Genomic DNA, 15,560 nt, shown 5'->3' with positions numbered 1-15,560 from the left:
ATTAAAACCATTTATCTCCAATTGCCTTCAGATCTTTGTATGTAAGTCTTTTGGGGTTATTATTAGTAATAAATACACTTAAGTGCTAAAAATAAAAAAGAAGCATTGTTGATGTTTCAATATTATTAGAGTTTCTCTCGATAACGAAAGCTACTGAAAATTTTTTTAGATACATATGTGAGTAATTATTTTTATGGGTGAGAAGATCTCCGCGGTTAGTGCCGCTGAAATTGTCCTCTTTTGTTTTCAAGTTAGGTAGTACACTAATAGAAAAAAAGGCCAGATTTCCAAAACATTTTTTTTGGAAATCTCTTCGAGAATATCGGTCGTCGCCTTTTGGATAGCTGAAATGTCCTGAAACCAGTGTCCTTTCATGGGCAAATGAAGTTTTCCAAATAGATAAAAATCACAGGGTGCCAGATCAGGTGAGTAGGTGAGTGATTAATGGTTAATATGGAGCTTTTTGTCAAAAAATCAGTGACAAGCGTCGACCGATGACACGGCGCATTATCGTGCAATAGGCGCCAGGACCCTGCCTCACGGTATTGTGATCCAGCACGACGAATGCGTGACAAAAGACACTTCATAAGACCAAGGTAAAACACAGCATTAATCGTTTGGCCAGGTGGGACGAACTCTCGGTGTACAATACCCTCGGAATCGTAAAAACAAATCAGCATTGCCTTTATTTTTGACTTCTGAAGACGACTTTTTATCGCTGATGCCTCGTCGGAATGCTTCCATTCGGCACTTTGACGTTTGGTTTCGGGATTATATTGCAAGCACCACGTTTCATCACCAGTCACAATGGAATATTTGTAGTTTATGTCCTTTCTCGACTCCTTAATCAAATCCTTACAATGTTGTATTCGTAGCAATTTTTGCTCTTCGGTCAATTTGTGCGGAACAAACTTGGAGCACACCTTCCGTAGACCCAATTTATCTATCAAAATGCGATGAATGGAGTCTTTGGTGATATTTAACACCATTTCCATGTAACGCAAAGAAGATTTCGGCTCATTCTTAATAAATTCCTGCACTTTTTCAATATTGTTTTGGGTAATCACTGATTTTGGCCGGCCCGACTTCTAATCGTCACAGAGGTCTTCACGACCTTCTTGGAATCGCTTAAACCACTCATGCACATTACTACGGGATAGGCACTGATCACCATAAACTTTTTTCATCATTTGAAATGTTTCAGTAAACGTTTTCCCAAGTTTAAAACAAAATTTAATATTTGCTCTTTGCATTTTACGACCGATGACCAAAAGCTGCTGTCACTTTTTGATCGATAACATCGATTGTAGTTATCCAATGGTCTTAAAATTTTTACGAAAAATCAACAAGAGATCAAACTTTTTATTTCATATACCCACCAATAGGTGGCGCCACCAGAAACAGTTATATTTAAAAAGTTCTGTTTCTTTTGCGACAGACCTTGTATGTCATAATATATACACTAGTCCGAATTCACTACCATTGGGATGGAGGACTATCTGATACTATTATGCAAAAGTAGCAGTAATCGACTATCGTATCTAAATTCCCCATCTTGCTTTTAGAAATGCGGTTTTGTGCTAATATCCGTCGATGACACAATAATTGTTGTGAACAGTGAAGTCGCGCAGTGAATTCAACGTCGTTTTTTGGTTACGACACTCACCTAAAAAACGTAAACCACGGAGGATAACGTAACAAAAGTGCACAGTCTTGAACTGGTAGACCTTAGATTAAAGCCCGCGATATGGTTGAGCTAATAGACAAGTAAATGACAGGATCGCAGAAAATGTTTTTGGAGAAACTCAACAACTTACTTACCTTCTGTATAAGTCTTCGAACATGACCAGAATTTTTCGATTGAAAGTATTACGTTTCAAAAAGGCCAGAAGAAGCAACGGTGAAATAAATGAGAGCTAATATAGAAAAACTTTTGTGTTCATAAACAACAGAAACAGACTCCTTTCCAAACAATTATTCAAAACCAAAATCATAAGTATGTTTATATGTAGACACAGTATCCTATTAGAGCTTTAACAGTGCCATATATGCTTCTCTACTGAGTCCTCTTCCACCCAATCTTCTCGAATGAAATCTACTGCCTTTTCAGCTATCATTTTGGTAGCGGCATTTATGTTGGCACTTGGAATCTGTGGTATTATGCTGGTTGACAAGTAGTAGAGGAGAAATACTTCATATAGCAACGCCAGTAATCATCGCTTTGAGGTTCATGGGTATCACATTCATTAGAGTGGCATTCATTGCCCTATAGGCTGAAGTCTTCAACAGTTGCTCTTGGAAACGCATAGCCCGAAGTAAGGTGTTCATGTCTTCAGGTTCGCTGAAATAGTTTGGAGTCAATTTAGGCGTTTCCCTGTAATCGGTACTGCGCACACTGCACAGATAATTTTTTTAAGGTTATCTAATTGTCGAAATCGGAGCATCATATTTCATAACTTTAGACATAACCCAGGTAACGAATAGGTGGAGCACAGTGTCTGTAGCTGACTTTTTACCAAAAATACCGTTCAATCTGTGAAGTCAGCATAAAGAGTCTTCCAACAAAAACGACGTGTTCTTAAAATCAACTAAAAATCTTGGCGGCCATTTCATTGGGCCATTTATCGAAATTAACGAGTAGCTGAACTTTGAATACAATGTGTCCATGTTTAGACGTGAAACATCGTCTTGTTGAAAAGAGAGATCGTTCTCGTCGATTTCATCAAATTCCAGGAAAAAAAGTTGGACAACATTGTGTAATAACGCTCTCTATTAATAATAACATGTAATTTATTCTTCAAAATCTATGTCGTCCCCTTCAAAGTAATCCCCCTTGACCCAAATACACTTGTGGCAACGTTTTTCCAATCCTCGAAAGAGTTGTTAAAGTCAATTATCGGCATTGCCTTCAATGCGCGTAGCGATAGTGGTCATTTGAGTTTGCTGAATAGACAGAAATCACACGGAGCTAAATTTGGCGAATGAGGTACACGGTGGCTTAAAATTTGGCGAAAAACTCACGAAGAATCAATGCTGTATGCTACGGTGCATTATCGTGGTGCAGAAACCAATAGTTGTGGCCCCATAATTCCGAGCTCTTTTTCGAATAGCTTGTTGACAGTTTGGCTGGTCGAAAGGAATTCGGATTGCACCGCACGAGGAAGAAAACTGTCAGCATAACTGTGCAAATATCTTTGAATACTAAAATACGTTTCATTATATCCTGGTAATCGGAAAGCATGGTTTCGCAGACATTAACGCGACGCTATTTTTCGAAAAAATTTAGTGATTTTGGAACCTATCGTGCTTTCAGTTTTCTTAGGCTCAAATGATCTTTCAAAATGGTTTTCACTTATCCTTCCGATATTCTAACATTGGCAGTAAGATCTCAGACTTTTAATCGTCGATTCTCAAGCACCATTTCCTTTATTTTATTGACGTGTTGATCATCAGTTGATGTTGATAGCCGTCCTGGACGTGGTTCGTCGTCAACGCGTTCTTGAGCCTCTTTGAATAATTTCAGAAACACTTGCTCGCGACAAACGTAAAAATCGCCGAAAGCACTTTATGTACTTCAGAAAGACAAACGTATACTAAACACAAATGATTATTTTTATGTGACATTTGGCAGAGATCTCATTGGCAGTCATACCAACCTCGAAAAAGGTACTTCGACGAACGTTGTTTAGCTCGAAATTTAAATTAAAAGGTCTTACTATTTTTTTGCATACAGTATTATAAGGACTGTACCGAAAAGAAACTGCACACTTTCAATTCAATATTTCTCACGAAGTAGCCGTTTGATCACATTGCGGTAAGTACCGTTAGAAAGCGTGATCAGTTCTGCTTCTATTGCTTTTTTCTTTCTCCGTAATTTGTTATATCATTTTTGCGATGGGTCGAATCAAAGAGCACGTGCATAAGCAATTTGGGCACAATTACTGCACTGAAAAAAGCATTTCATACAGAAAGCTTGCCAGTGTAAAAATCTGAAACCTGAAGGCAAAAGTGGGCGATCCAAATCTTGAAACAAAGTTGTTGGCCTTAATAAACCAAAACAAATCAATATCTGTGCGTGAATCGGCAAAAAGAACTTTAAACCAGGGGCCCTATTCTGTAACTCGATTCAAAAAAAATTTACTCGAATTCGGATTTTTTATATTCTGTAACTCGATTTTCGCATTTTCAAGCCAATTTTCGAATAAATTATTCCTTAGCTTTTGAGTTGTAGAAAGCAAAAACGAAAATTGTACTCGTACGTATTTATTCTGGCACAGGGTGGTACAACTTTCGCATAATTATAAAGTAGATCCGAATTTCGAATAGAATACATTTCCGAATCGAGATACAGAATTGGGCCACAGTGCTACTATGATTCAAAGAGTGAAGCAACGGAATAACTAAAAAACTTATAAAAAAACAAAAGATTCCCAAAAAAAGTCAACGACAAATAAAAATAGGGAAAACAAGACTACGGAAGTTGTACGAACGTTTGCTAAAAGATTCTGTTGAGTGTGTTATAATGGACGATGAAACATATGTATGTAAAAATGGACTCAAGAACATTACCAGGTCCCCATTTCTAGTATATAAAACAAAAAGATGGTACAGTCAGTGTCAATAATTGAAATAGAAAAATTTGGCGAGAAAATACTCATCTGGCAGGCTATTTGCTCTTGCGGCCTTAAGGCCACTCCATTTTTCACAAAGGGTACTACATATATCGGCCGACAATTATAAGAAGGACTGTCTAAACCGTCGCCTAATACCATTTTATAAGAAACACATCGTGTCAACAATATTTTGGCTCGATTTAGCCACAGTGCACTACGCTCATTCTACTTTGGCTTTGTTGAAGGATAACAATGTCAATTTTGTTAAAAAAGAGGAGAACTCTCCAAACGCTCCAGAATTTCGCCCGATTGAGAAGTATTTGGCAATTGTCAAACGGAATTTGAAAAAGTATCATCGAATTACCGAAAACGTCAACGAATTAAAAAAAAAAGTGGCTTAAAGTAAGTCGAACCGTTACAAAAAAAGGTGTGCAGAATTTAATGAAGGGAATTAAAGGAAAAATTCGGCATAAATTAAGAGAAAATTCTCTTTACTAGTTTTAATCAAAAGTGGATAAAAACTCTTCTAATTGTTATTAAAAACAGTTACAAGCAAAAACTAATAAAATCAGTTAAGTTACAAATAAAAAATTGTGTGCAGTTTCTTTTCGGTACAGTCCTTATGTACGTCAATATCTCCCATATCTTAAAGAATTTAAGATATCATCTTTATCTAATAACTAGGTGTCATTGCCCTGCACCTCTCATATACCTAATGTAAGGATTTTAAAACATGGTATAAAACCATATGCATATATCGGTCAATCTATGAGATATCTTAATGAAACTCGGAGATCATCTGTTTCTGTTAATAATATGCTTAAAGGGTATAGGGCTACTAGATTTTCTGCTAGCACCAATATACAGAATATATACATCTGACTTTAAACCATTTATTTGCTTTAATAAAATTAAGCGCATATCATAACCATAATGTGGTCTGGCACTGAATATGAGTGAAATCGGTTCAGGCTTTGATCTAAAATTTAGATATCATGATTTCAGATTTGGCTTGGCTTTTTCCGTTATATTAATTTTAGCCTCTTTGGTTGAATTTTCTTATATCATATACGGACACGAAGTAAAATGTAGTAATGAGACTACATATAGCTAATAATATAGAAATTTGATTTTATTCTATTCGTTTTCTTCGACTAGTCACAACTACTTTCACAATTTTTTCTAGATTGGCGCAGCCATTTTTAATGTTTGTATGAAATTTGACAGCCATATGTCAACTAGTGTGTGTTTTATGATATAATTAGTAAACATAGTCCTTATTTTAAGAGACCAGCAACGGTTTCCTAACATACATAAATAAAAAATCATAGTAATCAAAACGAACTCAAGGTTTTCAACGTAACTTATCGCACTACAGCCAACTTAAATACAGGATATTTACATACAATAACAACAAATACTTCAAAATCTGTAAGTAAAAATGCAAAACAAAGCTTTACTGAACTTTACTAGTACCAGAAATAGTCCTCTACTGAGTCCTCTTCCAACCAATCTTCTCGAATGAAATCAACTGCCTTTTCAGCTATCATTATGGTAGCGGCATTTATGTTGGCGCTGGGAATCTGTGGTATGATGCTGGCATCGGTTACGCGCACATTACCACAACCGTCTAAAAGCAAACGTGAATTCACACAACTCGTCTCATCCGTTTCGGGTGCCATTTTTACCGTACCAGATACGTGATAAGTAGTAGAGGAGAAATACTTCATATAGCAACGCCAGTAATCATCGCTTTGAGGTTCCTGAGTATCACATTCATCTATGGGCGGAAGTAGTAGAGTGGCATTCATTGCCCTATAGGCTGAAGTCTTCAACAGTTGCTCTTGGAAACGCATAGCACGCAGTAAGGTATTCATATCTTCAGGTTCGCTGAAATAGTTTGGTGTCAGCTTAGGCGGATCCTTGTAATCGGTGCTGCGCAGACGTATCTGTCCCTTGGACTTTGGATGGGAGAGTATATTGAGCATGATCAAAATGTCAGCAGTTTCTAACGCCTTGAGTAGTGTGTTTTTGAAAACGTCGTTAAAATCCGGGCCATTTAGGAAAAGCTGTAGTTCAGCAAAATTACCACGTCTATAAAAATAGTGGTGGACTGATATATCTGGATACGGACTATTTTTCAGCGTATTTACGAAACCTGTTAGCGAGGCGCTGCCCTGAGCGCTTAACGGGCCTTTCCGATAAATGAGATAATTAAAAGTGCTATTTAAGGAATCTTCCTTTGTCCACGCACTCGATTTGTTCTCATTTAATTTTAAGAAAGTCAAAATATGAACATGATCTTGCAGATTATCACCGATGGGCAAATCATGTATAAGCGTTATATTCAAGTCAGCCAAATGTTTTGCTGGTCCGACACCAGACAACATCAACAGCTTTGGTGAATCTATTGCACCCGCCGACAACACCAACTCCTTGCTAACGTTAACTTTCAGTTTGTATTTATCTTGCAGTATGAAGCTCACTGAGTGTACATTTTTGCCGGTCTCATCGAAATTTAGTTTCGTCACGTGCGCATTTTTAATCACTTGCAAGTTGGGTCGGTTTGCAACTTGAGCGAGATGTCCCTTTCCGGTGCTCGTGCGACGTCCATTCCGCGTATTGCCCGGTATGTTGGAATACCCGGTCTCACTGCCTTCGGTGAATACGTGAACACGGGGTAAGCCCAACTCTGCACTACCTGCATAGATCATTTGTTCTAACTCCGGATCGGTGACTGGAAAAGTATTGACTGTTACATAACCCTGGGGATGTTTGTCACTACCCACTTCGTGTACGGAACGTTCAAAGTACGGTAACACATCGTCCCAACCCCAGCCTGCATTGCCAGCTCGAGCCCAACGGTCGTAATCACGGCGGTTGCCACGCACATAAAGCATGGCATTAATAGCACCTGTGCCGCCAATCATTTTACCGCGTGGCAAATAGCAACGCCGATCAACAAATCCCCAGCAGGCATTGTCGCTATACTCAGTCAAATAATTCCAAGTATAATTTGTATGCTGCAAGGCTAAGGAAAAGTTTGGCACCTGTAGAAATGCGAGAATTGGTATGAGAATTGCTTAATTCTAATAAGTTGACATCCACCCACAAACCTCTGACTCTTGTGGCGGATCACCACCTGCCTCCAACACCAAAACTTTCCAGTTTGGATTCTCGCTCAGCCGACTGGCCATCACTGAACCCGCTGTGCCCGCACCTACCACCACAAAATCATACGTGTCCAAACCATGTTCCAATGCATGAACTGCGTAGTCTTTTGGCCACAGCTCGGGCGATGAGATTTCACACTGTGCGACCAGCAGAGCCTGGATTAGCGTGGTCACCACGTTGTTGAAAGTGCCGACGCTTTGTGCAGCGCATTGGTTGCTAAGTGGATTTGACATTGTGATGAGATAACTCTGAAAAAGTAGTGTGTGCTCATCACTTCCTTTAAATATAACATCCTTTTACCTTTACCCTTTAGTATAATATCTATATTTTATATGCAGTGAATCGGGGATTATATTGGTCCTTGTTGTAAATTGCTTTCGTAGCGCCTGTCTCAGGAATTGATTTGTTAAACTTGCCACAGTATTAAGTACTGACTGAGCTGATCATAAGAACCATATTTTTATAATAGTGATTAGAGTAAGTGCGCTTCTCATGCTTGTTTCAATGCAAATTAATGCATTTGGTAATAATATTGTTAACATTTTATTGATAATTATGCGTATAACTGACTGGCGATGAATAGAGAAGGCGTAGACATTAACATAAGTTCTACAATTATGATCTAAGAACGGTGAACTTCAATGGTGTTTTCAGCGAATGCTGCCTAAAGGTCACAGCATCTCATTAGAATTATGTAATTGAGGAGAACGCAACACGCAATACAAAAATACAACTCATAATAATAATAATTACCAGGTTGTTCAATAAGTTTTGTCGTTTGATAAGAAAAACAGAATAGAACAACAAAATTCATTATACATATGTGGTGTTTTGGAGATGGCTGTGGTATCGGCCCGATTTTATCTATTTTTGCATTACATACATAGCACTAATAAAGTATTTCCTCAGAGTCATTAAGGTTTCTCACATATATTCACCCATCATATGGAGTACAATCACCCGGATGTTGTATGTTTGTTATATCGCGGCTGGATTAAACCGTCGCCATTTTTATCCATTTTAAGTACAAAAATACACTGTTACCAGTAAAACACGCTCTCTCATTTTCAGTGAGATAACTCACATATTGGCCAATATATGTATGTATGTGGTATAAAGTTACCTGAAATTTCAAAAATCGTTGTATTAGGTATATCATAGTAATCAAAAGTAGCTTGTCTAGTTTCAAAGTTTACAACGTAACTTACCCTTCGAAATTTTCTTGAAATGAGAATAGAGGTGGCGTGATTTTAGATAAAACGCTGATGGCATTACAGCTGTTTTAAAAACATCTCTCTCTTTCTTACTACGTCCAGGGGCACGGCCAAGAATTATTGGTACCGAAATGGAGAGAAAAATCCAAAGTGAAATAGATAAGCCACGGATATTTTGAGCTAAAGAATTGTGTTACGTTTCCTAGAATTTATAAATAAAAATATACTTTAACAGCCAGCAAAAATATGCAGAAATGCAGGCTTTGCCAGCTCGAATTATACTTCCAAGTATACTTTGTATGCTCCATTGCAAATAAAAAGTTTGGCAACTGTAAAAGTGCGTACAATACAAGGTGCTTTCCAAAGTAAACAGGACTTAAAAAAACAGAAAAAATGTTTTTTCGGCAAAATCAATTTATTTTATTCAAAATAGTCTCCTTCTGCTTCAGTACAGCTTTTTGCACGGTCCAAACGCATGTCGAACGAGTTTTTCAGTTTTTTGGCCGATATGGCCACCAGTATGCCGGTGCAAGCCGTTTGAATGGCCTCTTCGTCTGCATAATGCTTTCCTTTCATTCGCACGGTGCCATCTCAGGTGAATACGGGAAGTGGTTAATGGTTAAAATGTGATTTTTTGTCAAATAATCGGTCACAAGCGTCGATCGAATGTTGGATTTTGAGCAATTTTTGGTCGTCAGTCAATTTGTGCGGAACAAACCGTGCACACACCTTTCGTAAGCCCAAATGTGCGGTCTAAATGCAATAAATCGATGTTTTGGAGATGTTCAATTCCTTTTCAATGAATTTCAATGATGATTTCGGCTGATTTTTGATGAATTCTCGCACAGTTTCGGTGGAATTGCCGGTGATCACCGATTTTGATTGGCGCACATGTTGATCGTCATTTTTATGTCCTCACGACCACTTTGAAAACGTTGAAACCACTCGTGCACTATGCTACGGAATAGGCAAACATCGCCATAAACTTGTTTCATCAATTGAAACGTTTCCGTAAAAGTTGTACCAATTTTAAAACAAAATTTAATGTTGGCTCTTTGTTCGAAGCTCATTTTCGCACCGATAACACAAACATACTGTCACTTAAAACGCAATAACTTCACTTGCAATCAATGAAATGTCATGAAATTCTCACTGGACAATCGATAAAGATAGCAGATTCTAACGCACCAGACATATAGATGGCGCCACCAGGGTGCGCTAGATTCAAAAAGTCCTGTTTACTTTTGAAAGCACCTTGTCAAGGAGCCGTTTTATTCTATTTAGTTGACATGCCCACCTCAGATTCTTGTGGCGGATCACCACCTGCCTCCTACACCAAAACTTTGCAGTTTGGATTCTCGCTCAGCTGACTGGCCATCACTGAACCCGCTGAGCCCGCACCTACCACCACAAAATCATACGTGTCCAAACCATGTTCCAACACCTGAACTGCGTAGTCTTTTGGCCACAGCTCGGGCGATGACATTTCACACTGTGCGACCAACAGAGCCCGAACATTATGATGAATTAACTCTGAAAAAGTAATGTGTGCTCATCACTGCTTTCATATATAATATATATTTCATATATATTTAATGTAATATCTATATTTTATATGAAATGAATCGGGGACTTTATTGATTCTTGTTGATAATTGCTTTTGTAGCTTTTACTGAAAATTTTATGTGTTAAACCTGCAACAGTTCAATGAAATACTAACTGAAACCATTCTTTTATTATCCATTATCTAAGGCAGTAAAAATTTGATTTTTCACGATTTTTTCAATGCAAATTAGCGCATTTAGCGTTAATATCGCTGATATTTCATTGATAATTGCGTATGACTAACACACGTTGAATAAAAAAAAGATGTTTCCAGCAAATACTGTCTAAAAGCGTGTTAAGTATTAAATTTTGAAACTGATGAACATACTACACGCAATAAAGAAATACAACTCATATCAACTATTGTATAAGATACTTGTACAAAACCCACCCCGTGAAAAATGGAAAGTCAAACTGACAACTTTGATCAGCTGATTTTTCGCGGCCAGTTAACGATAATTTATGAACATCTGCTTCGTTTTCTATTCGTTTCCCAGATAAGGGTGATTCTGGAATTTTATGTGATTTTCATTTCAGATTATACTCGAAGATTTGAAAGTTTTTGTCGAGAAGTTAAGAGGCTATACCAGTGTGACGCATGAAAAATTAGGCGATTTTCGTGAATTTTTTTCAAAGAAAGTACTAGATTGAATATTTCGACGTTCTGTGGACGTAATAAAGTATATTTTTAGCTATATTAAAAAAATTTTTTTCACAAAAATATTGAAAAATAACGAAGTTATGTGCTGTCTGCGGAAGTGCCGAAAAAAAGTACCTCAACTGCTGGCATGATTCCGGTCGAATAGGTAGCTGAAACACAAAAAATTCAGAATGTTTATTAAACTTAAACATGTTTTCTATACAACGAACTACGATCTTTGAAAAATATCAAAAATTGCGTAATTTTGAAAAAAAATCGTTTTCTTTTACGAAAAAATGGTCGTTTTTTTTAGTGCCAAATTTTTATTGTATTATTTGATTATAAATTGACTTTTTCTTGGCTTTTATTTTCGGATAATTTCGTATAGTTCTAGTAATGGTGAACACCGCAAAGTGTTTTTTCTTAAGCCGTTCTGGGAGAAAAAATTAATCTGAAAAAATTATCTTAGATTCTCAAAAGTATGCTTAATAATATACAAAAAGTCCAAATAAAATTACTCAAACCATGTTTAAGAAATAAATTCGCAAAAAAGTCATTTCTATTCTCTTAAAAACCTTACCGCCCCCTCCCCCCCTAAAGCTTGTTTTGAAAATTTCATTGAACTTTGAAGGCGACAAAAGTGATGAATAATTAAATAATTTGCGTTTTATTTACAATTTCCGGTACTTTTTTGTTAAACTTGCTTGTGAAGGGTTTTTAGCTTCTATGCAAACGGAGCTAACGTTTTTTCTTGTCTTTTTTTTTATAAAAAAAGTGGAATGGTTGACAATGTTGAGAATAAAATTAGTTGACAAATATTATCATATACTTTATACTATTAGGTCTACGACTTTGCTTCCGCCGTTTTCCAATGGATGTCTCTAGGGTCAAGCACTGGTCGATTAAATCGTTTTATATCGATCTTGGACATTTGTGTCAACATTAACCCAACAAAATATTTGTAGAGATCTGTTTGCATCCCAAACTTATTCTCAACTGAAAATGTCACTTTTTGAGCCGAATTCTCCACATTTGCTTTTAATTCCAAGAAAAGTGCGGCTGAGGCTCATCGAATGCTTTCGGATACGTACGGTGAGGCTGTCCTAAGTGAAAGAACATGTCGCGAGTGGTTTCAACGTTTTAAGAATGGTGATTATGAAGTCGAAGACCGGCATGGTGGTGGAAGGGAGAAGATTTTCGAAGATGCTGAATTGGAAGCATTACTCGATCAAGATGCGTTTCAAACCCGAGAGGAATTGACCGAATCGTTGCAAGTGACACAGCAAGCCATATCAAAATGCCTCAAAGCCATGGAAATGATTCAGAAACAAGGAAACTGGGTTCCTTACGACCAAGAGATGTCGAACGGCGCTTCTTTGCATGTGAACACCTGTTTCAAAGGCATAACCGAAAGGGATTTTTACATCGCATTGTAACTAGTGGCGATAAATGGGTCCACTACGATAATCCTAAGCGAAGAAAGTCATGGGGAAAGCCTGGAAATGCCTCCACGTCGACGGCAAAACTGAACATTCACGGCGCCAGGGTCATGCTCTGCATTTGGTGGAACCAGCTTGGGGTGATATATTATGAGCTGCTAAAGCCAAGTGAAACCATCACAAGAGGTCGATACCGAACGCAATTGATACGTTTGAGCCAAGCACTAAAAGAAAAACGGCCACAGTACGAGGAAAGACACGATAAAGTCATTCTCCAGCATGACAATGCTCGGCCTCACGTCGCAAAGGTGGTCAAAAAATCTTTGGAGACGCTGAAATGGGAGATCTTACCCTACCCGCCGTATTCTCCAGACGTTGCGTCATCTGACTACCACTTGTTCCGATCGATGGCACACGGTCTAGCTAACGAGCACTTCAGTTCTTATGAAGAAGTCAAAAATTGGATTGATACTTGGATCGACTTGAAAGATGAGGAGTTCTTTCTTCACGGTATACGCATGCTTCCAGAAAGATGGTCAAAAGTAGTAGCTAGCGACGGCCAATATTTTGAATAACATTTTTGTAACCGTTTTTATACAATAAAGCCTTAAATTTACAAAAAAAAACGGAAGCAGAAGCAAAGTTGTAGACCAATATATTTTCCATAAACACCCTACTTAGAATACATATGTGTACATATTGCAATAAAATATTGATACCTTTTTTATATATATTTATTTTTATATATCGCACCAATCATGGCGTTAGTTATTCGTCATCTGACAAATGCAGCTCTATGTATATTTTCCACATTTATTCGGAATTTTTTTCAGCATAAGCAGAAGTACCATGGTATCCTATGTAAATAATTATGTGCGATTATAAGGTAGAAAATGCCAATTAAAGTATGCTCACTTTTATTTTACTAAAAAAAACTTCAAGGCTGTCATGGCAACCGCACAATTATGGATTTTGTGCTATGAAGTCAGAATAATTGAAACAATCACACTTTCAAGCAAATTATTCGCACAAAACGGCATTCACCTGTTGTAATATACAATTAATTAACCGCGTTCAGGTACAAAAAATCAATTTCAACTGATTCACAATTGCGCGCCGCACTTAAGTTTAGCTATAGAATATGAAAAAATGCGTTGCATTGAATTGGCGCGCATAGTTAGTGCAACTTCTGAAGGCAAGTAATAATTATGTTATTCGCATAGTTGCTGCATAATAATAATAATAAGAATATTTGATTTTTAATTCATTATTTGTTAATTCTGCTATTGTTTGTGCGGTCGACTCAACGTCGCCGCAAATAGCTATTCAGGCGTATGCGTTGTTGTGGTCCAGGCGCCTGCGCATTGCCTGCTGCGGCCACCAAATTGTTGCGCTGCAGCAAGTTCAGACCTATGAAAAACGGTTAAAATGCATTTCAAACCACTTCAAGTATTAAGTCTGCGTTTGAGCGCACTCACCCTCCACTACCACATCGGGCGCCTGCAGCTGTTGCGCCGTCGCATCGCCAATCGTCAAACCACCCAAACCTGCACTGCTTGAGAAATCGCCTAAATTGAAATTGAACCCACCGCCCATACTTGCAGTGCTGTCCGCTTCGTTGGGCAAGTCATTGGGTAGTTCGGCAACGCGTATGATGAACTGATCACGTTGACCCTGCGCACTCACGACCGTTACGAGCAACATCCAGCCAAGCATTAAGTAGCAAAGCATGCGCTTAGAGTACAAACTGTTTGCTAACGGCGACATTCTCGTTATACATTCGACTGACTACTGATCGCGCAAGTGCTTCATTCTTTATACGAGTATTATTTGCGATGTTGTGCGGTGTGTGACGCTCGGCGATTAAATGTAAACGCTCAAATACACTTGCATGCTGTGTTATGTGCAAATATTTATTAACATAATACGTACTCGTTTAAGGCTATGCTTGCTCAAAACTTGCACCTGCAACATGTCACTCAGGCACTGGTGGCGTACACTATTTAGCGCATGCGCAACGACTCACCAACAACATACTCCTTTGTAACATATGCTCTCAAATTGTGTAACAAATGCCCAGACGGAAACTATTTCATTTACACTCAGGAGCTTTGTGTGAGGCTCTGAATAGATCAATTGAGTTGCAACTTCATAAGATTATGGCTCAATTTCGATATTCTGTGGTCCTAGTATGTTTATATAGCTCTTGAAAGAGTATAGGGAGACTCAAAGTAGATCGTTTGAGCTGCAACTTGATAACATTGTGACTCAATTTTGACATTCTGTGGTCCTAGACAACCTAAACAGCTATTGAAGGAGTTGCAAAATCATTCAAATATATACATACATATGTACTTGTAAATGTGAAATGAGAGTATACTAGCAAGTTTGTTTGTGTTTTAGATCGGACTCACTCAATATGAACGGCGTTTCTAGAATCAGCTTTTAAAAAGAAAAATTTCTTCAGTGTTATAGTTTTGCCTTGGAAAATAATCTCTGCCAAATTTCGTAAAGACATCTCGATACAAGAACTTAATATTGATTGTTCAGTTTGGGTTATTTTTTTTTTTGCGCTTTCTGAGCACATTTACCATAGTCATTTATAAATTTTTAATACCGTAAAAAATAAGGGATTTTCACAACCATAAGACTTACTCACCTTTAAAAAAAAAAAAAACTGATTTTTTTCTTTGCCGATATTTGGTCAATAGAAGGAGAAAAAATAAATATTTATTAATTAAAACAAGTCAGAAAGGGTTAAGTTCGAGTGGAACCGAACATTTTATACTCTTTCAACTTACAACAAGCAAAGCCAAGATAATACGTTAAGGTGTAAAACGACAACAAGAGGATCTGAATCTAAGAATTTTATATA

The 15,560-nt window shown here is 37.6% G+C and overlaps 2 protein-coding genes across 5 annotated transcripts in view; one reads left to right on the top strand and one right to left on the bottom strand.

Annotated features, from left to right (window-relative positions):
* Positions 1-15,560, top strand: part of LOC126759436 (flotillin-2) — a 418,004-nt gene that overhangs the window by 301,465 nt on the left and 100,979 nt on the right. The gene's annotated exons all lie outside the window — the stretch shown is intronic.
* On the bottom strand, positions 13,441-14,452 carry LOC126759489 (uncharacterized). Its single transcript, XM_050474324.1, has 2 exons — positions 14,164-14,452; positions 13,441-14,095 (listed from the first exon to the last, which is right to left on the bottom strand). Exons 1-2 carry the CDS (start codon positions 14,450-14,452, stop codon positions 13,989-13,991), a joined length of 396 nt encoding a protein of 131 aa, XP_050330281.1. The 3' UTR covers positions 13,441-13,988.

Source organism: Bactrocera neohumeralis, chromosome 5, assembly GCF_024586455.1.
Source record: "Bactrocera neohumeralis isolate Rockhampton chromosome 5, APGP_CSIRO_Bneo_wtdbg2-racon-allhic-juicebox.fasta_v2, whole genome shotgun sequence".
NCBI classification, from domain to species: Eukaryota; Metazoa; Arthropoda; class Insecta; order Diptera; family Tephritidae; genus Bactrocera; species Bactrocera neohumeralis.
This window is presented reverse-complemented; position numbering and strand designations above follow the sequence as displayed.